General features: G+C 35.7%; 1 protein-coding gene across 2 annotated transcripts in view; it reads right to left on the minus strand.

Moving 5' to 3' along the window:
* Positions 1 to 23,149, minus strand: part of ME1 (malic enzyme 1) — a 188,262-nt gene that overhangs the window by 146,695 nt on the left and 18,418 nt on the right. Inside the window, exons 1-3 of one of the 2 annotated variants that reach the window (XM_042986745.1) lie at positions 18,064 to 18,152; positions 13,636 to 13,769; positions 9,409 to 9,558 (exon numbers count right to left, since the gene is read on the minus strand). In XM_042986745.1, the coding sequence (XP_042842679.1) occupies positions 9,409 to 9,545 (137 nt within the window). In that variant the 5' untranslated portion in view covers positions 9,546 to 9,558; positions 13,636 to 13,769; positions 18,064 to 18,152. Of the gene's footprint in view, positions 1 to 9,408; positions 9,559 to 13,635; positions 13,770 to 18,063; positions 18,153 to 23,149 lie in introns of those variants that run through there. The other variant, XM_007090151.3, reaches the window with a different exon arrangement.

Here is a 23,149-nt window from a genome sequence, read left to right on the forward strand (position 1 = left end):
TATACAGAAAAACAAATAGTCTGAAAAAAAAAAAAAAACTACAGAAAAGATTAGATCAGAAGATATAATTACTTCAAGTAAGAAAATGTCAACATTAAACTTTTTATCCATTAAAACTGGAGAAATTTTGAAATCAAAACATTGTAGCGAGGATACAGCTGTGTAAACTGACATGTGTTTGTGTGTTTGGGTGAAGGAGTAGGAATTTTGATGAGATGTGTCATCAAGTCACTGTAAATCTGTTTAAAATCCTTGCTTCAAAACATACTATTTTAAATAATTCCTAGAATTATGATTAAAGTGGTCACTAAAAAACTTTCTGAATTAGAAAGGGTTTTTTGAAATGAGGTGTGAGTTAGTTGTGAGATGTTCCAAGCACCTAGAAATTACTCATTTGTAGGCTGCTCTTTTAAAAGTTCACTGAATTTTCTAGTTAAAAGTGACCTTAGAATTCAACTACTTTATAATCACACTCAATGCAAAAATCTGATTTATAATATATCACCAACAGATTATACAAACCATGTAAGTATTTCCAATGATGGAGAGTAAGGAAGTTTATTCTAATGATCAGAAAAATCTTCCTTTACATTGAAATTAAATCTATATCCCTGTAATATAATGTCCATCCTCTGATTTTAGCTCTACACTTGGGGGCTAGACCATGCGAGTTTATACTTTTTTTCCACATGAAAATATTTCAAATAATTGAAGAGTTAGCTATATCCCTTTCAAGTTTCCTCTTTTAGTTTAAATATTTCTATTTTCACCAACCCTTTCTAATATGACAAGTTAGAACTCTTATTGCTTCGGTCACTCGTGTCTGTTTGCCAACGACCCTGAAAAGAATGGCATCCAAACTAAATGCAATATTCTTGACATGATGTTATATAAAGAACTATTGCCTCCATTTGAAAAAAAAAACCTTTATTCTTAGTAATAACAACACTGATTTATAACCCTTCTTAAAAATACATAATGATGCCCTAATTAATATATTTTCATAAATACTGCTGGAGATAAAACTTGGCAATTTTCTTAATTCTCTGTATGCTGTGTATAAATTTAAATCAAAACACCTGGATGTACCACACGGATTGTAGCAGAGTTATTTTTGGATCCTAAACTTACATTTCCATTCAAGTTTTCCACATTTAAAATCTCTACATGAATATGGAGACTTGATGAACTGTTACTTTACACTTTTAAGGGTCTTTTACAGTAAAAGATAAGTTTCACTGCCTTGCTGAAGATATTTATATGTCTTTGCATACACTTAGACAATCCTTAGATCTTGATAGGAAGAATTAATGTTGAATCATGCCTACATTTTTTCCATTCTCTAAATTTTTCCTAATTATGGAAATACTTAGGAAAAAAGAAAGTCTGGAATCTTAAACCACCTCTGGGCACACACTGAATTTCCAGCACTTAAGATATAGGATACTCTACCTCAACTCCTGTTTAGCACAAGTCACATACACATTTTCTTAAATATCGCATTTAGTCTGCTCAGAAACAAAAGTTAATTTGAATTACTAGTTCAAGAAATCATTACCTACATCTCCATAATAAATGAAAATCAATTTTGCAAATAATTATCTCTAAAAAATCAGCTGAATTAACAGGTAAGAGATTTGAACTAGTCCAGACATTCCATCTAACTTGTTTCAAATCTTTGAAAAAAAATTCCAATATATAGTGCTTTTTCTCATACTTTAAAGTGGAATAGATGCAAATATTAGGCCTATTTCAAGGGAAAGGAGATCAATTAACAAAAGAATATTCTGAAATAAGTATAAATCAAAATCAAAGGTTTATTATTGTAGGTAAATGGTGGAAAAGTTTATTAACATCAAACATTAAAATGATTTGTAGAAACATTAAAAAATGAGTTACTCTCTTAAACATCAACTATTTGAGTTTCTAGAGATACAGAAAATCCTAATACAGTAAAAGATAAAAATTACGAACTAAACCAGAGTTTAAAGGAAAAAATATTCCCTGATTCTCAAAAGTTACCTACATTTTTTTAAAGATTCTGAAGTCACTTAACTGAAGAAAGCCAAATCCAATCAAGAATAGCCCTGGTCTTCCTGGGCGCCTCTTGTATCCCGGACCTCTTATAGGGGTATGACCTGCTCTCACCCCTTCCCAGACAACCTACAGTGCTGACACTGAGGGGATCTGGGACAGCAGGAGAATCCGGGACAGCAAGAGATATCTATTAACCTCTGGACCCTAGATCACTTGGCTGTTTACATCACAATGGTTCAGTAACAACCAGATAGCATTAAATTATTGAAAAGTGCCACAGCCTTACTTCAAGGGTTGAAAATTTCACCAATAGTTATTAAAACTGTCTGTGAAACCATATTTCTTTCCCATAAGCAAATTAAACGCTTGATTTATAAATTACTGAGGTACTTAAGTATTTATAGCTTAATAAAGTGAAATTCCCATCATACAGCTATATAGGACATCACAAAAATAGATTACATTTAAGAAAACCAGGTAGGGGCGCCTGGGTGGCTCACTTGGCTAAGTGCCTGCCTTCATTCGGCTCAGGTCATGATCTCATGTTTTGTGAATTCAAGCCCCGTGTCAGGCTCTGTGCTGACAGCACGGAGCCTAGAGCCTGCCTCAGACTCTCGGTCTCCCTCTCTCTCTGCCTCTCCCCGGCTCACACTCTGTGTCGCACTCTCTCTCTCTCTCTCAAAAATAAACAAACATTTAAAAAAAATTTTTTAAAAGCAGGTAGATCTAACATGAGAAAATTTAAAAAGAATATGAAAACATCCATTCTAAATTGCTCAATGATAGTTATTATAGTTATAATCTGCACTACTGAATAAGAACATTATTGGGTTAAAGCAGTATTAGCTCTGGGAAGGTTTGTTTTTACATTGATTCCCATCAAAACCAAGACTCTCACCCTATAAGACTACAACACTTGCTGAACTTCTGGCACATCTGCAAAAACTATGTTTCCATATGAGTAAACAATCTCCATTTCTAATCACAGTCTAATTATGGTCATGGTTTTAACTGTTTCTATATTACTAGGTACTTGTCTTCATATAAAATTGCACTTGGGGTAACAAAAGCTTAGTCCTTGTAATTTAAATAAACACTCCAAGTCCTTTTTGGAATTGTGAAGGAAATATATATACAAACAAACTATAAATGTAGAAAAACTATTTTAGTATTTTGTTTTGGTTCATCTTAATATTTCCTTTTGTGCATTTCTCTAAGAATATTCTGGGGAAAAAATTAAGTAAAAAAAATAGAACATCTTATTGACTGACTCTCTGACAATTAGTCTTGTTGACAACTTTTGCCACTGTCAAAATCAAAACAGGTACCATCTATGTAGCATACATAATGTGGGAGTTAAAATACAAGGAGCTTTAACTATATTAATCTACTAAGTTCCAGGTCCATACATTTAATTGCCAACTAGACTTCCCTAATTGGAAGTCCCACAGACATTTAAAATTCACCATGTCCTGAAAAGAACTATCTCCCTTACAAACATATTCCATTACTCTGAAACTTGGTGAATGATACCACCATCCACTGAGTTATCAAGAAACCTGGGAGTTACGGGGCACCCGAGTGGCTCAGTTGATTAAGTATCCAACTTTGGCTCAGGTCATGATCTCACAGTTCGTGAGTTTGAGCCTTGCATCGGGCTCTGTGCTGACAGCTCGGAGCCTGGAGCCTGCTTCAGATTCTGTGTCTCCTCTCTCTCTGCCCCTTCCCTGCTCATATTCTTTGTTTCTCAAAAATAAATAAACATTAAAAAAAAATCATCATCATCATCATAATCATCATCATCATCATCCTGGGAGTTATAATAATATCAGTTGTAACAACCACTACCTGGGGACACTACTTTGTGCCAAGAATTATGCAAGGTATATTAACTATGTTAAATCTAACACCACCCTCCAAAACCTGCAAAATAGGTATCACTCCAAAAAATCTTACAGTAAAGAATCCTGTTTAATTTCAGCCAATTCAGGTTTTCTTCAATTAATTTGAGCACTGAATGCTTTTTTCACCATAATTTCTGGCAAACCAAGCAACGGTACTAGTCAGATCAAACTTTGGAAATGCCTTTTTAAAAAACAAAACAAAACAAAAAACCATCATCAAACCTTTTTGTTAGCTCATCCTTTTTACCAAAATCATATCAGTGATCTACTTAGATAAAAATGAGTAGCTGAAAAGAAGATTATAGAAGTTTACAGTTGTATTGTCTGTATGTAAACAAAATTTTACTTCCTCATAGCCTGATTGCTCAGAGTAAGTCCAATTTCTTTCAAATCAATTCTTTATGAAAATTTACCTGTTAGAATAATATGTTTAAAGAGTAGGAGAAATAAAGAACATACCAGTATTTTATGCTTTGTTATGAGATCGAATGAATCGAGTAATATTAAGTTGCTATTTCTAGGAGATACCGAATAACATATTCAGCACTACCCAGGCACTAAGCTTAAAAGCATGGGAAATAGAGGAATAATTTATACAATATGATCCCTTCTCTCTAGATGCTTACAATCTAGTTGGGAATAAATAAATAGTAAAAAACCAAAAAGAAAGACCAAGAAGAGAAAAAAAAAAAAAAAAACTGAGCTCACAGATCGAGCAGATTGTGATTGCCAAACATGGGGGACAGGAAGTAGATGAAGTGGGTAAAAAAGTTGAAAAGGTACAAATTTCTAGTTGTAAAATAAATAAGTCACGGGATGTAATGTACAGCATGGTGACTACAGTTAATAATACTGCATATAATAAAAATGCACATTTGAAAGCTACTAAGAGAGTAGATCTTAAAAGTTCTCATCACAAGAAAAAAAAATTTTTATAACCATGTATGGTGATGGATTTTAACTAAAACTATTGTGGTGATCATTTCACAATACACAAATATCAAATCATTATGTTGTGCACCTGAAATTAATATAATGTTATGTCAATTATATGTCAATAAAAAATAAATTAAAAAGTAAAATAAAAACAGACCAAGAGTATTTTGATAGAACATTAGAAATATCAAAAGAAGGAACATGATTAATTGCCAAAGGCATGGTAAAATGATACGTAGCTAATAAGAGCTCAGAAGAGAAAGAGAGGATTCTTGGAAAATGCAGTGTAAAATAAAACAGGTAAAAATATTTCCAAAGAAATTACATAAATCTGCTTTAGCGATTCTTTATGTATACCTGCATTATCAATTTGCATTAAATTTTTCTTTTAAAAAAAAGTTTTACAGAATACAAGTAATTCAAGTAACACAGTAGGCTCAGCATTCTGCAAAAATACAAAAAGAATCATGTCTAGCTCCAAAAATCACCTCTATCTACAAATTAGCCACAATTGTATATGCTGACATAAGCATATTGCAATAACAAATACTGAAAATTCTGCAAGGATTAAAATGTTATGGGTACATGGGAACAAGATAATCCAAACAAACTCGACATTTTTAAAAATCATTATCCACAACATCTTGAAAAACCCAAAGTATCTATGCCAAAGAAAAAAGAAATTCCACAGAAGACCAATAAATGGATAATCCAGCATCATACCTTAGGAAAAAATATGTTGGCAGAATTATTCATATAAGAACTTATTTTTGGATACCTAGCCAGATTTTAATGCCATATTTAAAATGAAAAATAAATACCTAGTCATAGAAAAGTATCATATTGAGACAGGGAAACTCAAAGGGCCCATGAAAAACTGCTTTATTCACTCTTTACTTTTTTCTCTTTTTTTCTGCTTCTACTCTTGCTAGGACCTATGCCCCACCCCCCTACACACACCTCATAGAACACATAATGTATGTCTTCCTTGCAAAGGTCAAGGATTTAATGATTTCTTTGGAGACTTTGAGCACAATAGATAACACTGAAGGAGTGACCAGGCAGGGTCATCACGAATGTTTTCCAAGACCACTGACTCAAGACCCCTGGCTGCAGGGTACAAGTGACTTATGGAGAATACCTAAATACTCTTCATTCTTGGATTACTGACAAGATCTGGGCACCAGACCACCATCCTCAATAAAAACTCCAGGCCCCAAGCAAAGACGAGGTTCACTCTTCCTTCCTTTCTCAGTCTCCCAGACACTCTGTCCATATCTACACACTCTCCATACCTTAAAAAACAGCCAAGAACCCTCCTGGCTGGTCCTACGGGACCTCCCTCTGGGTCCTTGGACCCAGCCAGCCTGCATCAATATCGTTAAGCTATATTAGAAAGTATGAGATCAAAGATATACCTGTTTGCAATTTTATTAAGCTCAGTACTTATACTATTATCTCTTAACTTTCACTTATTATGTTCCTAATTGCTACCCCCAATTATACAAAGTAAATATAACAAGAGGAATCCTCCTGTTCATTTTCTGAATGTCTTACAATACTTGCTGTTGCAGTAAGAAAGATTAAATAGACATTTGTCAATTTTGGCTTTAAAAAATAATCTATATGCTAAATGAGGCCTGAAAGATCCATTATTATTCAAACACAATAACAGTTTTCTGCCCAATTAAATACAATGTCTAAATATATCCCACATAACACATTGTCAAACAGGTTCCTTTCTTTACAGTCCTAAGAGAAGCCAGGAGAATGAATTCCATTAAAGAACTTCAAAATCATCAAAAGTTTAGCAAGATCTACACATTAAAAATCAACATGAAAGAAAACTGCCATAAAGCAACCATATATAAATATGATTATATATTTATTTATATAAATATATAGATCATATATAAATATCATATACAAATAGTTTTAGGAACTTTACTTTCTCTGTTAGCAAAGCATTCCTTTACCTAAATTTCAAATACTGTACATAAGTTGGAAGAATAATAAGATGAATATCTCCACCAAGATTCAACATTTGTGAGCATTTTGTTACAAATGCTCTGCTACCTCCTGCCCCATCTCTTCCTCTTCCCCTTCCTTTAATCTATCAATTTATTTATTTCTGGCAAGCACCCTATAATCAATATATTAATACTTCTAAAGAAAAACAGATAACACTAAGATAAATACTATAAATACCCTTATATAAGTTCAGTTCCACTTCCCACCAAATGGGTTCAGACACATCAGGTTTTATCCCAAATTTAAATTTTTTAAATGTAGATAAAGGATGGTGGGCTGCAGCTTAATCCCCATGTCACAGAGGCGGAAACTAAGACATACAAAGGATAAATAATGTATTCAAGACTAAAACAAGTAGCAAAACCAAGTACGAAAACATAGGCAATCTACTCCAGAGCCCACTTCTAACCACTGCTCTAGGAAGCCTCCAATCCAACAGGAAACCCTCATGCCTTTCTTGATCTATCCAGAATAATTCCATCACCCCTAACTGTAATGCTGGCCTAATCTGGACACCATCCTCTCTCACTGGGTTTACAATAGCCTGCTACCCAGGCCATCTGGTTCTTCTATCCATTCGACTACTAGTAAAAGCTAATGTTCTTTAGCCTCCAAGAAACTACAGGTTCTGTGCTCTCTCATTTATGTTATACCAGTGACTTCACCTACCACTCTCCTCTCTCTCACACCACCAGCACACTGGCCTCTATGCAACTCCTTGTCCCCAGGCATGTTCCCACTTAGGGCCTGGCACATGTTTCCTTTTATATCTACATGACTGCCCCCCTCACTACTATGGTATCATTTTCCAATGAGGCCCTACACTGTCCACTTTATTTAAAGGTGCAACAATCCCCCCACTGAGCGATGGACTCTCCAAATGCCCTTTTCCTGCCCTAGTTTTTCTAATATTTATTACCTTCCAACATCCTAGACAGTTCACTTATTTTTTATCTCCCTATCTTTTCTGCTCTTAGATTTATAGGTGTACCAATGTATGCTCAGCCCTTAGAAAATCATCTAATGTATACTAAATGCACAAAAAGTAATTGTTGCTATTGGGACTTCTATGTCAACTTCAACCCAAATCCTTTGAGTTATGCTCCTCTACATCTCTTATAGTTAGCATTTCTCAGTATATCCCAAACAGTTACAATTTCAAAAAATATGCTTAAATTACATTTTAAAACAGCCGAGTGTTACACACTTATGCTTTTATGAAGACTATTTTTAGAAACACACTTTATAGACATGGAGAGATGTTCATGTCACTGAGAGAAGAAAAGGAAGAGCTTATATAGTATGATCTTTATGTAAGGAAAACAGTATATATTTGTGTGAATTTAAAGGTTTTCTGGTATAATGACATTAGGTATTTCCAAAGCATTTCTCCCTTCTGCATATTTGTATTTTCTCACTTTTTCAATAATGAAGATATATTGTTTGTATGATTAAAAAATAAATATACTTCTATACCCCCAAAATTATTCTTCACAATACAATTACCAGCTAAATTCTAACTCTTGCTCTATTAATAAAATATGTATCCACTGTTAATACAGCTGTTTTATAAATGCAATATAGATATATGCTATTAATGTAACTTAACAGACCATCTACAGATATTTATCTAATTATTTTCTTTATACAAGGGATGATGGGGTCAATTCTTTTCTTTATACAAAGAATAACATGACACAAGTGTGTTAAATATTACCAATATTATCTATGGGAAATCCACATATTCAATCTAAGTTTCAGATATTACCTTTGGAACACTCCTTTCAATGGCAGTTCTTTTAATAAGCTTTTTTACTTGTGGTGTAAACTTACAAACATTTTTTATCTTTAAATTCAGAACTATAAGTTCTGAAGCATAAATATATTTAACTTGAGCTTTTGATTTTGCTGCTGTTAAAAGTATTATTTATTATTTATTTCAAATGCGTCCTGCTTCAAAGTATTTAAAGTAATATAATTAATAAAATAAAGCTCTGGATTTAGAAAAATTATATTCTATATTTTACACAACTTTAAAGGTGACTAATATTTCACTTAAGGAAAATCAACAAAAGAGCTACTTTATTTTTTTTAAAGAGCTACTTTAATGCCAACTCTTAATTTAGAAAATGTATTCATTTTCAGAAAAATTTGGAATCCTTGTTTTAACTTCTAATATGTATAGAAAATACTGTTAATTAACATTTCAAAGTCAAGCTTAATTATGGTCAATTACTTTCTTCCCAAATAAAAAATAAGTTCATTTATTGTCTATAAAAGGAAACCTAAATTGGCTTATAATGCTTTCCCATGATCTTAAATCTAGAAAAATAATACTATATTTTTTAATGTTTACACATATTTATATCTGAAGTTCTTTTAAATGAAATTTGATTTCAATTTTTCCAAAATTAAATTCCATTCAATAATTTCTTAATTATTATAAAAACTTTACAAAAAAATAAAGACTCAAGTGTATTTAAAATGAAAGTTTACATACCTTGGCTTCCGAAATGCTAAACTATATTGCTGGCAAGCCAGACCCACAGTGGGGGTATAAACAATAGGCATGAATTTCTCAATGTCAGACATTAGCACTCTGTAAAAGAGTTTTTCATTTCGATCTTGAAGATCCATTAAGAGAAGATACCTGTGGAAATTGGACATAATGAGATCTATATTCCAACAAATCATGAAATAGCTGCTTAGATTTTTAACCACTGTTCAACAAAGTATTAAGTACTTTTTAGGTCATAAAGACAACATCTGATCAAAAAGGACTTTAGAAATATTCTTAAACACCTCAAAGAATGAAGAACCATGAACCTGTGTGAGGTTTATTCAAACATTAAAATCATTGCTGAAACAGCAGGTTTATTTAATACCTGGAAAGATTTTATCCCTATTTTAAAATAAAAATGCCACTATAGATAGAATTTAAATATTAAGTAAATAGACTTCATCTTTTAACTTGTAGTACTGAATAACCAAGGGAAATGAAAAGTAGACAATAAGGAATAAGCAGTGACTCTAAAAATTACTAAGGTAGGCAAGTTCAAGAGACTTTTCTTATCATCTTATCAAATGTCCTTTTTCTTTCTAGAGGCATTTCTAACCCAGAGTTACCTTTCTAAACCCCAACCTTATTATGTTACCTGTAACCTTCGAGAATTCATAGAATAACACCCAAACCGCTGAGTACAACTTAAAATAGTCTTGCAAAATTGCACTTAACAGTCTTACCATACTTTTTAGGTTCATTTTCATTCACCAGAAGACTTGAAAATGCACAAAATTTGGAGCCAGAGATACAAGGATTCTAATGTTTGGCAAACAGATGGGTTATACCAACCCCTGTAACATTTGAAGATGATGACTTTCAGCCAAGCTAAAACTGATTTAGTTATGTGGAAATCATCACTGCTGAATCAATGATCAATTCTCAGACCTCATTTTATTTTACCCGTCAAAATATTTGACACAGGTGTCTTTCCTTAGAGCTCAATATACTTTTTTTACTTGACTTCTGGGCCATCATACTGTTCTTGGTTTTCTTCCTGTCTTACTGGTTATTCCTTTCCTGTTTCGTTGCTGCTTCCTCTTCTTCTCTGAAAGCTAACACTCATCTCTGATATATTAGGAAATTAAGTTGGCTTTACTCTTAATATATTCCCAAAATCTACACACCTTCATTGCTACCATCCTGGGTCTAATCTCTTGTATTAATTATTATTATTATTGTAATAGTCTCCTAAATATTCTTCCAGTCTACATTCTATTCACAACGTTGCAGACAATCTTCTTGAAAAATAGATCAGGTCTTGTTGATCTACTTAAAACCTTGAATGGCTCCCCATTTCACTCAGAATAACACCAAAGTCCTATAGTGGCCTTCAAAGCCATTCGGAAACTGTCCTCCATTACCTTGCTAACTTCCCCTCCCAACCTACCATATTCCCGAGCTCATTCTGATCCAGACATAAGTCTCCCTGCTGATCCTGGAACATACCAGGTGAAGAACACTGTTTCCCAGATTTCCTCATGGCTAATCACCTCACTGCCTTTGATTATTCACTCATAAGTCATCTTCCCAATGAAGTCTATCCTGATCAATATGACAATATAATAATGCAAACTAACCATACCATCCCTCAATATTCTCAGCCCCTCTTATCCTATTTTTTTCCATTAGCACCTGTCAATTTCTAGCATACTAATTTGTTATTTTACTATTTAGTATTTAATAATTTTTAAAAATAATTTACCTAAGTTCCATGAGGGCAGAGATCATTGTCTATAATCCTAATGTCTGAAAGAGCACCTGACACTGAGCCGATGTTCAATAAATACTTGAGGAACAGTCTGTGGTAAAAACATGAACGTGACTAGCTCTTACACGGTAGAGGTAAATGGCCCAGGAAAAGAATGTAAAGTAAAAACATTTGAGTCTGAAGGAAAGACTACCAGAACAAATGAAAGAGATTGTAAAGGAGTTCAAGAAACTGTAAACATACACATTAGGCAAATGGATCAGCTTCCTTCCTCAGCTGCCCCTGGGAAGCTCATGGGCTCATGAAAAGTAGCCATGGCAGTGATAGAGGTTATCCATGGGCTCAGCAACATGAACTTCCACTCACCAGACCAATCTAACTACAGACACTGCTGAGTACCCCATGCGCCAGCAGAAGAGACCAATGCTGGGCACCTGATATGGCACCGTTCCAAGGGATGACCAGCAAGCTACATGGCAGCAAGCTGATTACACTGGACTGCTTCCATCATGGAGGAGTGGTGCTTTTTTTTTTTTTTTTTAACTGGAATAGGCACTTACTATGGATACAGATTTGCCTTCTCTGCACACAATACCTCTGGCTAAACTACAATCCACAGATTTATAGAATGCTTTAAACACTACTATGGTATTCCACACAATATTTCTTTTAATCAAGGAACTTACTTCAAATGAGAGCAAATGAAATGTGGCAGTGGGCCCATATTCTTGGAATTCACTAGTCTTACCATGTTTCCCACCATCCTGAAGCAGCTGGCTTGACAGAATGGTAGAATGGCCTTCTGGTGACTCAGTTACAGTACGAGGTAGGTGGCAACACCTTGCAAAGCTGGGGCAAGGTTCTCCAGAATGCTAGCTATACTCTGAATCAGTGTCCAATATATGGTGCTATTTCTCCTATAGCCAGGATTCACAGGTCAAGGAACCAAAGGATGGAAATAAAAGTGGCACCACTATGACCCCCCCCCCCCCGCCATTCCGGTGACCCACTAACAAAATTTCTGCTTCCTGTCCCTGTGAACTTATGCTCTGCCGGCCTAGAAGTCTTAGTTCCAAAGGGAGGAATGTTTCTACCAGGAGACAATGATTTCACTGAACTGGAAGTTAAAACCACTGCTAGCCACTCTGGGCACCATATGCCTCTGAATCAACAAGCAAAGAAAAGAATTACTTTTCTTTTGGGGTGGGTTGGGATGGGGTGATTGATCCTGACTACCAAAGGGAAATTGGACTGCTACTTCATTATTATTATTATTATTATTATTATTATTATTATTATTAATCTCTTCAACCCCACGGCAGAAAGGAATCCTGCCAAAGACTGCCTTTGGATTCGAACTGCAACTCTCCCCTTGGTTTCCAGCCTGCCAGTCAGCCTACGGATTTAGGACTTACCTCAGCTCCATAATCATGTGAGCCAATTCCTTAAAATCAATCAATCAATCAATCAATCTATATAGAACCAGCAGGTTATGTATGTTGTATGTATGTTAGTACTTTTTCTCTGGAGAACCCTAATACAAATACTTACTAGGTACTGGTCTGCTACCTCTTCTAACCTTTGCAGCAATATTTTCAAAGAACTGTCACTTCTTTTAATCCACAAATGAAAAACCTGAGGTTTGGAGGGTTTCAGTACCTTATTAAGAAAGGGCCAGGTCAAAAGCACAGGGCCAGGCATGTACAGTGGTCATGGCAGTGGCTGCAGCAATTTGCTCAAGGCCCCACTGCTCATGAAATACAGCCAGAATTCCAACCAAGGGCTCTCTAATTCCAAAGGTAGGGAAAACATTACTTTCACCTTTGTGCAGACACAGAAACTGAATTCTAAAAGTAAGTGACCCAAATCTGCAGTAGTGTTAGAACCAAGCTTGGAAGTTGAAAAAGTATGCTTTTATCTACAATGAACTTAAAGTCTGACTAAAAGCCACTATGACCTGTTTTGCTCTGTCTAGAATGGCATTTCCTGGGGTGCCTGGGTGGCTCAGTCAATGAAACATCCGATTCAGCTCAGGTCATGATCTCACGGTTCATGAGTTTGAGCCCCCTGTCGGGCTCTGTGCTGACAGCTCACAGCCTGCTTCATATCTTCTGTCCCCTATCTCTCTGCCCCTCCCCTGCTCACACTCTATCTCAAAATAAAAAATATATATATTTTAGAATAGCATTTCCTGATAATTCACCTTTATAGCAACCATTTGATCACAAAAGAAAAGTGGTCTCTCTGAGGATATAGTTTAGAAAAGAAAATTTTATATTATTCAAATGCTGCTATTGAAGGTAATTTTTTTAAAAAACATCATTGTATTTCTAGGCAAATTCTTCTCAAACTTGACTACTCTGTCCAAATCACTAAATATTTTAACTTCCTCATCCAATAAAAAAATAGACAACTGCCTAAGAGAAACATAAAAATCATCTTCAGGAATATGTTACCTGTCAAAGTCAGAGGTCAGACGCTCAAAATTTTTAATTACTCTAAGAACCTGGATATCCTGACTGATGAAGCAAGGTGGCAACAATCCATGAATATTCAATTGTTGTCTCTCTTCCAGGGTAAAAGCCAAGTCCTATGGAGGAAAAAAACAAACAAACAGTAATTTAAAGGAAATAATAACCAAAAACTATAGATGTACACACACTTAAAATCCAACAAATATATGGAATTAAAAATCAGAACATCTGGTATTGCCTAAACAAGGCCATCCAACTGTGTAATCTCTCAATACCTCATTTTCCTCATCTTTATATATTAGAGTACTATAATATTTTCAGGTCTGTGTCATTCATATTTGAGGTTTGAAATTAGGTAATGGAGAAAATGATGTGAAGATATGCAAATGAAAGACATAAATATTATTACTGTCATTAAATATATAAATGAATAGGAGTTACAAAAGATTTTTAAATTATGAACATTTTAAAATTATGAACCACCTATGACCTGCTGTTCCTCAACCTATAAAATAGATCAGGAAATGCCTTACATATAATTGAGACACCCAACACTGCTCCCCCAAACTATCTCTTACTGTTCTTAGTACATTTCTAGCTACACAAACTTTCTCACCATTGCCTAAACATACCACACCCTTTTATTCTTTCATGACACCACGGACAAAAATTTTTCTCTGCTTCTCTGTCCTTCAAGCCTGACCTTAAATGCTCCCTCCTCTCTAATGCCTCTCTAAAGCCTCTCCAGATTCAGCCAGTATGTCCATTAGAACCCTATTATTTTATACTATGTTATCTGTTTACATGAACACTGACTGTAAAAAACATGAAGCTCAAAAATAAGTAACAAAATATAACTGATGGGCTGATACAAAAACCCAGAATGGACTGAAGAGATTTGCTGGAATATAATAAGAGGGGAAGTAGTAGCAGAGAAACCCCAGTAGTCATTAATCTGGAAGAATGGGATGAGCCATTCCCCTGGAGATGACTCCTTCTGGGGCTACCGAAGCCCAAAACACTTCTTTGACTAGACTGACAACTGTTTCTCTGGGTCTGGCAAAAGTGCACCAAAATGATGATGGTTGGGTTCACTCATTATGACCATTACTGACGCTTCTTAAGACAGCTTAGATGGGTAGACATGTGTCCACTGACTTTGTAATGGGTGATTCTACAGCCATCCTCCTCTGCCCCTGAAAGTTTCTTGCAATGGTAGAACAGTGATTCCTAAGTCTTTAGAAGGTTTATTACTCAGGGGAAAAGACAATTTGGTTCATCCCAGAGGTAGATGACAGACCCTGACTGTTGAGAAATGAACACATTGAACCTCAGAAAGTAGGTGAAGGAGGTCAACAGATGAGCAACTCTTTCTTTCTTCTTATTTTTTATATTAATAGGCCCATTTATTCATGTCACTGATGAAAAAGCCTTATGTTTAATTAAACTTCTGGGTCAGGGAACAGACTGAAGAGAGTCAAATAGATTAGTCCACTGAATGACACATAGTGGAGCACTGTAAATTGCCTACAAGGGCTAGCTGGGAGTGATGGCTCCAGAACCTCCAGAATGAGAAGCTGTATACAATCTTGACTTCTCAGCAGAAGGTCTCCCAAGTGCTATCAGCACAGGTGGTGTCCAGTTTCCAGATATTTTTCTCCACTAGCAGCCACTCTTATGACCGCAAATGCCCCATTGTTACAAGTTCAGTTGGGGGTCCTCTGGAGCTGTTCTGTTCCCCAGGAGCTCAATGGGCCCTTCCTAATGATAATCCATAGTGTTCAGCTGTGGCTGGCCCAACCATTCCCTCCTGGATGCCTAGAGAACAGCAGACAGTGCAGCCTGTCAGTCCTTTGCCTAGGAGTTCCAGTAGGCACCAGGAGACACTCGTGGTATTGCTAGAACCTTCTGTATGCCATTTGCTTTTTTATCAGTGGTTTGTGTCTCCAACCACAATGCAAACTCCATGAGATCAGGATTTTGTCTGGGGTTTTTTTTTCTTTTCCACTGCTCCATTTTTAGTGCTTAGAAAAGTACCTAGAACTAATACATGAATTAGCAAGGTCCGAGGATATAAAATCAATGAGCAGAAATCTGTTGCACTTCTATATACCATTAACAAAGCAGCAGAGAAAGAAATCAAAGAATTGATCCCATTTCCAACTGCACCAAAAACAGTAAGATATCTAGGAATAAACCCAACCAAAGAGTAAAAGATCTGTACTCTGAAAACCATACAAGACTTATGAAAGAAACTGAAGAGGACGCAAAGAAATGGAAAAGCATTCCATGCTCATGGATTGGCAGAACAAATATTGTTAAAATGTCCGTACTACCAAAGGAATCTACACATTTAATGCAATCCCTATCAAAATACCACCAGCAGGGTGCCTCAGTGACTCAGTTGGTTGAGCGTCTGACTTTGGCTCAGGTCACGATCTCATGGTTCGTGGGTTTGAGCCCCACATAGGGCTCTGTGCTGACAGCTCATAGCCTGGAGCCTGCTTCAGATTCTGTGTCTCCCTCTGTCTCTGTCCCTTCCCTGCTTGTGCTCTGTTTCTCTCTCTCAAAATTAAACAAAAAAATAAAAATAAAAATAAATACCATTAGCTTTTTTCACAGAGCTAGAACATACAAGCCTAAAATTTGTATAGAACCACAAAAGACCCCAAATAGCCAAAGCAATCCTGAAAAAGGAAAGTGAAACTGGAGGCATCACAATTCCGGATTTCAAGATATATTACAAAGTGGTAGTCATCAAGACAGTATGGAACTGACACAAAAACAGACACATACATCAATGAAATGAAACAGAAACTCAGAAATGGACCCACAAATATATGGTCAACTAATCTTTGACAAAGCAGGAAAGAATATCCAATGGAAAAAAGTCTCTTCAACAAATGATGTTGAGAAAACTGGACGGTGACATGCCAAAGAATGAAACTAGACCACTGCTTACACCATACACAAAAATACACTCAAAATGGATGAAAGACTTAAGTGCGAAATAGGAAACCATCAAAATCCTAGAGGAGAACACAGGTAGCAAACTCTGTGACCTCAACCAGAGAAAATCTTACTAGACAAGGGAAGAGAAACAAAAGCAAACATGAACTCAATTGGGACTTGATCAAGATAAAAAGCTTCTGCACAGCAAAGGAAACAATCAACAAAACTAAAAGGCAGCCTACAGAATGGGAGAAGATATTTGCAAATGATATATCTGATAAAGGGTTAGTATAAAGAACATATCAAACTCAACACCCCAAAATCAAACAGCCCTGTTAAGAAATGGGCATAAAACATGGATAGATTTCCAAAGAAGACATCCATATGGCTAAAAGACACATGAAAAGATGCTCAACATCACTCATTATCAGGGAAATACAAATCAAAACCACAACGGGATAACCACCTCACATCTGTCCAAATGGCTAAAATTAACAACACAAGAAACAAGAGGTGTTGGCGAGGATGTGGAGAAAGGGGAACCCTCTTGCACTGTTGGTGGGAATGCAAATTGGTGCCGCCACTCAGTATGGAGGTTCCTCAAGAAATTAAAAATAGAAAAAAATACAGATACAAAGAGTTACATGCACCCCAATGTTTACAGCAGTATTATCAACAATAGTTGAACTATGGCAAATCCAACTGTCCACCCATTGATGAATGGATAAAGAAGATGTGGTATGTATATATGTACACACACACATGCACAGACAATGGAATATTACTCAGCCACCAAAAAGAATGAAATCTTGCCATTTGCAACAACACAGATGGAGACAGAATGTATGCTAAGTGAAATAAATCAATTAGAGAAAGACAAATGTCATGATTTCACTCATATGTGGAATTTAAGAAACAAAACAGATGAACACATGGAAAGGCAGGGTGGGAGGCAGGGAGAGAAAAGAGGGAAAGAAACCAAAAGAGACTCTTAACAATAGGGAACAAAGTGAGGGCTGCTGGAGGGGAGTTGGGTGGGAGATGGGTTAGATGGATGATAGGTATTAAGGGACGGCACTTGTGGTGATGAGCACTGGGTATTGTATATGAGTGAGAAATCAATGAATTCTACTCCTGAAACCAATATTGCACTGTATATGAACTAAAGTTAATTGAATTTAATTAAAATAAATTAAATTAATTAAAATTTAAACAAAATAAATAAATGTTAAAAGTACCTGACATAACTGGGATTCAGTAATTTGCTACATAAACAAAATGGAAAGCTTTAAATATTTAACTTCTGAGAAATATTAAAATTTTAAAAAATAGTACAATTGCTGCTGAGGAAACTGATTAGCATATTAATTCTGGTAAAATTAAGTTTAAAATTAAAAGCAATCAGTAAGGGATTTTGTTTTAAAAAAAAGTAATTGTAAAATGGAAAGCATACTTCACCTGTTAAAGAAATATCTGGGAAGACTGATCCTTTAAAACATAATGTCATGAGGGGCGCCTGGGTGGCTCAGTCGGTTAAGCGTCCGACTTCAGCTCAGGTCATGATCTCGCGGTCCGTGAGTTCGAGCCCCGCGTCAGGCTCTGTGCTGACAGCTCAGAGCCTGGAGCCTGTTTCAGATTCTGTGTCTCCCTCTCTTTCTGACCCTCCCCCATTCATACTCTGTCTCTCCTTGTCTCAAAAATAAATAAACGTTAAAAAAAATTTAATAAAAAAAAAACAGAATGTCATGAATAACTCTTCAGAATAAAACAGAATTATGTAGGGGCGCCTGGGTGGCTAGTCTGTTAAGTGTCAGACTTTGGCTCAGGTCATGATCGCACGGTTCGTGAGTTTGAGCCCCACATCAGGCTCTGTGCTGACAGCTCAGAGCCTGGAGCCTGCTTTGGATTCTGTGTCTCCCTCTCTCTCAGACCCTTCCCTGCTCATACTTTCTCTCTCTCTCTTTCTCTCTCTCTCTCTCAAAAATGAATAAACATTAAAAAATTTTTTTCTAAACAGAATTATGTACAGTAATGTAATTGAAAAAGAAAGAAAAATTCAATAAATTTTTCTCTTGCTCAAAATGAAAAATTTGTAAGTTAAAAATGGGAAAAAAGTTAGAGGAAAACTGAGCCTCAAAAATACATGAACATATGTAAAGAATCAGTAAATTTCTGAATATTACACCTTGAAAATATGCCTCCAAACCAAGAATAAAAATTATCAATATTATGAGAATAAGACTTATTATCAGAAGCACTAACATATTCTCCTGTGTTCACTTAATAATGGCACTTAGTCATTTATTGGTATATTAGCCAGTCTTTTTACATAAATTTTCCAATGTCGGTCTGACCTAACAGGTCTCCCATATTGCATGCCATGTGAATGACAATGCCATCTGGCTATCTTCTGATATTCTTTCATGTTTAGTAACTACAACCCCCCATATGCTGTTAACCAAATATTCTATGGCATAATAGTGTCAATTTGACTCTGAAAAAACAACAACCAAAAACAAAACAAAGCAAAAAAACTACGGCTTAAAAATTTGGGAACTGGTCCAGGTTAAAGTCCTATGATTGGGTTCATATTCTATTACTAATCTTTATGAATTAAAAAAAAAGTTAACATATAAGCAAACTTAAATCTTAAAATTGCTGAAAATTCAAAAATATATATAGCATGATTTTGTTTAAACCACAGTTTTTAAGAACGACACATCAAGGTGATTCCTACCAACCTGCGGCTTCCCAGAAAGTATGCAGCAAATGGTAAGTGGAATTCTGAACCATTTAATAATCCTGGCTCTAAGTTTCATTTTTTCATACTAACAGAGACATATTCATATATATTTTATAGAAATTACAAACAGTGCTTAACACATTCTCCTTATTAAACCCTAGCTTAATACAGTGAAACACTATCTTAATGCATTCTCCTTATTAAAAGCTGATGTAACAAGTATCTGTTTCAAAGAATTTTTACCTTAGGGTTATGCTGTGGGGCCTATCCAACAAAGGACAGTGTATCCCAAGTATACATGCAGCTTCTAACTTCCATTTGCTTTCTACTGAGTCTTTCATGTAGTTAAAAAGTTTAGACGTCTATACATATATTAGGTTTCCAGACCACCTATAATTCTAATTCCCTAATAGCGTTCTCATACACCCAAGGTTCAACCCTGGTTTTCTCATTTTCTGTCCTTCTTTTACTTTCACTACTCCTTAAAAAACCTTTTGGACTAGATCCCTAGACAGCCGAATGGTATGCTGTTTCACTGCTGAGGATAGCACACAGGACAACTATTCTTCTGGACTCTACTAATTGATCTATGTATATCTTCTTGAGAAAACTGAGACCATCAAGCAGAAATGAAAACAAAATTCCTGGCATAACAAGAGACTTCCATTAAAAACTGTGCTTGCATGGTAACTGAGAAAGAAACTTTTTCCTAAGTAATTTATCAGAAACAATTACCATAAAAACAGAAAAGATACATTCTGAATTCTGCACTAACCATCTTTAATGTTTGAGCTTCAGTAATTTGCCCTGTTTTTTTCCCTGAATAAGGACTCAAAGTAATCAAGCAAAATGGCAAAAAGGAAAACACTGTCTAAATCACAAATATCTTTAAGTAATCGATTTATGTATAATTCATTATAAAATGTATTCATTGTAAGGTTTGTTTTTATTATTTATTATTCTGAAATAAAGAGATCAAAGTGAGCTGTACCTTTATATGTCAATATTTTCAATATTTTCAACTATGTATTAACATAGTTTATATGCATATTTTATAACTACAGAAAGAGAAGTGATACTAATTTGTCCTGGACACATTCTACTGAATGGTTTCTTCCCCCAAATCTTCCATAGTGCCAAATACTGCTCTTTGATATTGATCTATTTAATTCTAAATGAAAACATAGATAATGACTTCTAGAATTTTTTTGGTGGTACACAACCTTATTTCTTCAAAACCCACCAGCCAGATAGAATACACATTTCCAAGGCAAGTTTTTAAATGATTATTTTGAATGCATTCATCTGTGCAACTAAATTCTCTCATGATCATCTGCTTTAAGAGGCATAAAATCAATTAGCTACAACCAATAATATATTAACAACAGCTTCTTTAAAAAAAACATTTGGTTTCATTACCCTAAAATTTACAGCAAAATACCATAACCATAACACCTAAAATTCATTTCATCTACGAATTTTAGGATATAAGCAAGTATAACTACTTTGTAGTTTAAGTGACACATTTGCTTAATTAATAAAAAGAAAGAACACCTCTACCTAAGAAAGCCAGTGGATTTTCATTTACTTTTTTATGAATATAATTTATTGTCAAATTGGCTAACATACAGTGTGTGAAGTGTGCTCTTGTTTTTTGGGGTAGATTCCCGTGGTTCATTGCTTACATACAACACCCAGCGCTCATCCCAACAATTGCCCTCTTCAATGCCCATCACCCATTTTTCACCTCTCCCCCACCCCCCAATCCACCATCAGTTTGTTCTCAAATGTATTTAAGAGTCTTTTGTGGTTTGCCTCCCTCCCTCTCTGTTAGAAACTATTTTTCCCCCTTTCCTTTCCCCATGGTCTTCTGTTAAATTTCTCAAGTTCCACACATGAGTGAAAACATTTGAGATCTGTCCTTCTCTGATGGATTTATTTCACTCAGCATAATACCTTCTAGTTCCATCCACATTGCTGCAAATGGCACGATTTCATTCTTTCTCATTGCCAAGTAGTATTCCATTGAATATATAAACCACATCTTCTTTATCCATTCCTCTTTCCAAAAATTGGCTATTATTGGAAGTGCTGCTATAAACATTGGGGTACAAGTGCCCCTATGCATCAGCACTCCTGTATCCCTTGGGTAAATTTCTAGTAGTGCTATTACTGGGTCATAGGGAAGTTCTGTTTTTAATTTTTTGAGGAACCTCCACACTGTTTTCCAGAGCGGCCGCACCAGTTTGTATTCCCACCAACAGTGTAAGAGGGTTCCCGTTTCTCCACATCTTCACCAGCATCTGTAGTTTCCTGATTTGTTCCTTTTAGCCACTCTGACTGGTGTGAGGTAGTATCAGTGTGGCTTTGATTTGTGCCAATGGATTTTTAAAATATTGGATGAGAGGTTTAACTAAATAGTTTTAAGTATTTCTCACTTAAAACCCAGTTCCTACAGATTCCTTGTAAGGCCGAGAAATTAGTAACCATCAGTAGCAATACTATATTTTCCAAACATAGCTCTTACAATTATTAGTAAGATTTAAAAATTTGGGGCACCTGGGTGGCTCAGTCTGTTAAGCATCAGACTCTTGATTTCGGCACAGGTCATGATCTCACAGTTGATGTCATCAAGCCCCACACAGGGCTCTGCACTGACAGCACACAGCCTGCTTGGGATTCTTTCTCTCTCCCTCTCTCTGCCCCTTCCCCACACATGCACACACACACACACACATTCGCATTCTCTCTCTCTCTCTCTCTCTCTCTCTCTCTCAAAATAAGTAAGTAAACATTAAAAAAAAAGATTTTAAAATTCTTTCAGCAAGATGGAGTGCTGTTGTCCCCAAGGAATGTTTAAGGTAAATTTCACAAAGTCACCAAACCAGTAAAAGTACCTGGTAAGTAACCAGACTGGTAATTCTTAGTAAATTACTGAAACTACAAATGAACACAAATGATTTCAGAAAAAAAAAGAAAAAAAAGCCAGATCTCAGATCTTTGATTGAACTGTGTATGAATAATCCAAACCAAATGGGTAATAACTATTGCCAGCAGAGTCCCTAGTAATCACATGCACATTTACACTATTCTAAAAAGTGTAATATATGTGACCTAGACAAAATCCTCCAGGTATGCCTATGATAGTATGTGTAGTGATTATTCATATAGTGAACCGGAACATCAGGATTGCAAGGTAATCATCTATTGTGCCTTTGTTTGGTTTATCTTTTTTTAAATGTTTATTAATTTATTTTGAAAGAGAGTCTATGGGGGCGCCTGGGTGGCGCAGTCGGTTAAGCGTCCGACTTCAGCCAGGTCACGATCTCGCGGTCTGTGAGTTCGAGCCCCGCGTCAGGCTCTGGGCTGATGGCTCGGAGCCTGGAGCCTGTTTCCGATTCTGTGTCTCCCTCTCTCTCTGCCCCTCCCCCGTTCATGCTCTGTCTCTCTCTGTCCCAAAAAAATAAATAAAAAACGTTGAAAAAATAAAAATAAAAAAAAATTAAAAAAAAGAAAGAGAGTCTATGTGTAAGGGTGGGGTGGAGAGAGAGAGAGAGAGAGAGAGAGAGAGAGAGAGAGAGGGAGAATCCCAAGCAGACTCCATGCTGTCAGCATAGAACTCGATATGGGGCTCAATCTCATGAACCATGAGATCATGACCTGAGCCACCCAGGCACCCCTTTGTTTGATTTCTTAATTCCTTGAGCTAATCAAAGATTCGACAGAGTATAAAAATTAGATGGCAATTCAACACATTACCAATTAAATTACACATGAATTTGTAAAGTCCCTTGCCTATCC

Source organism: Panthera tigris, chromosome B2 (assembly GCF_018350195.1).
Source record: "Panthera tigris isolate Pti1 chromosome B2, P.tigris_Pti1_mat1.1, whole genome shotgun sequence".
NCBI classification, from domain to species: domain Eukaryota; kingdom Metazoa; phylum Chordata; class Mammalia; order Carnivora; family Felidae; genus Panthera; species Panthera tigris.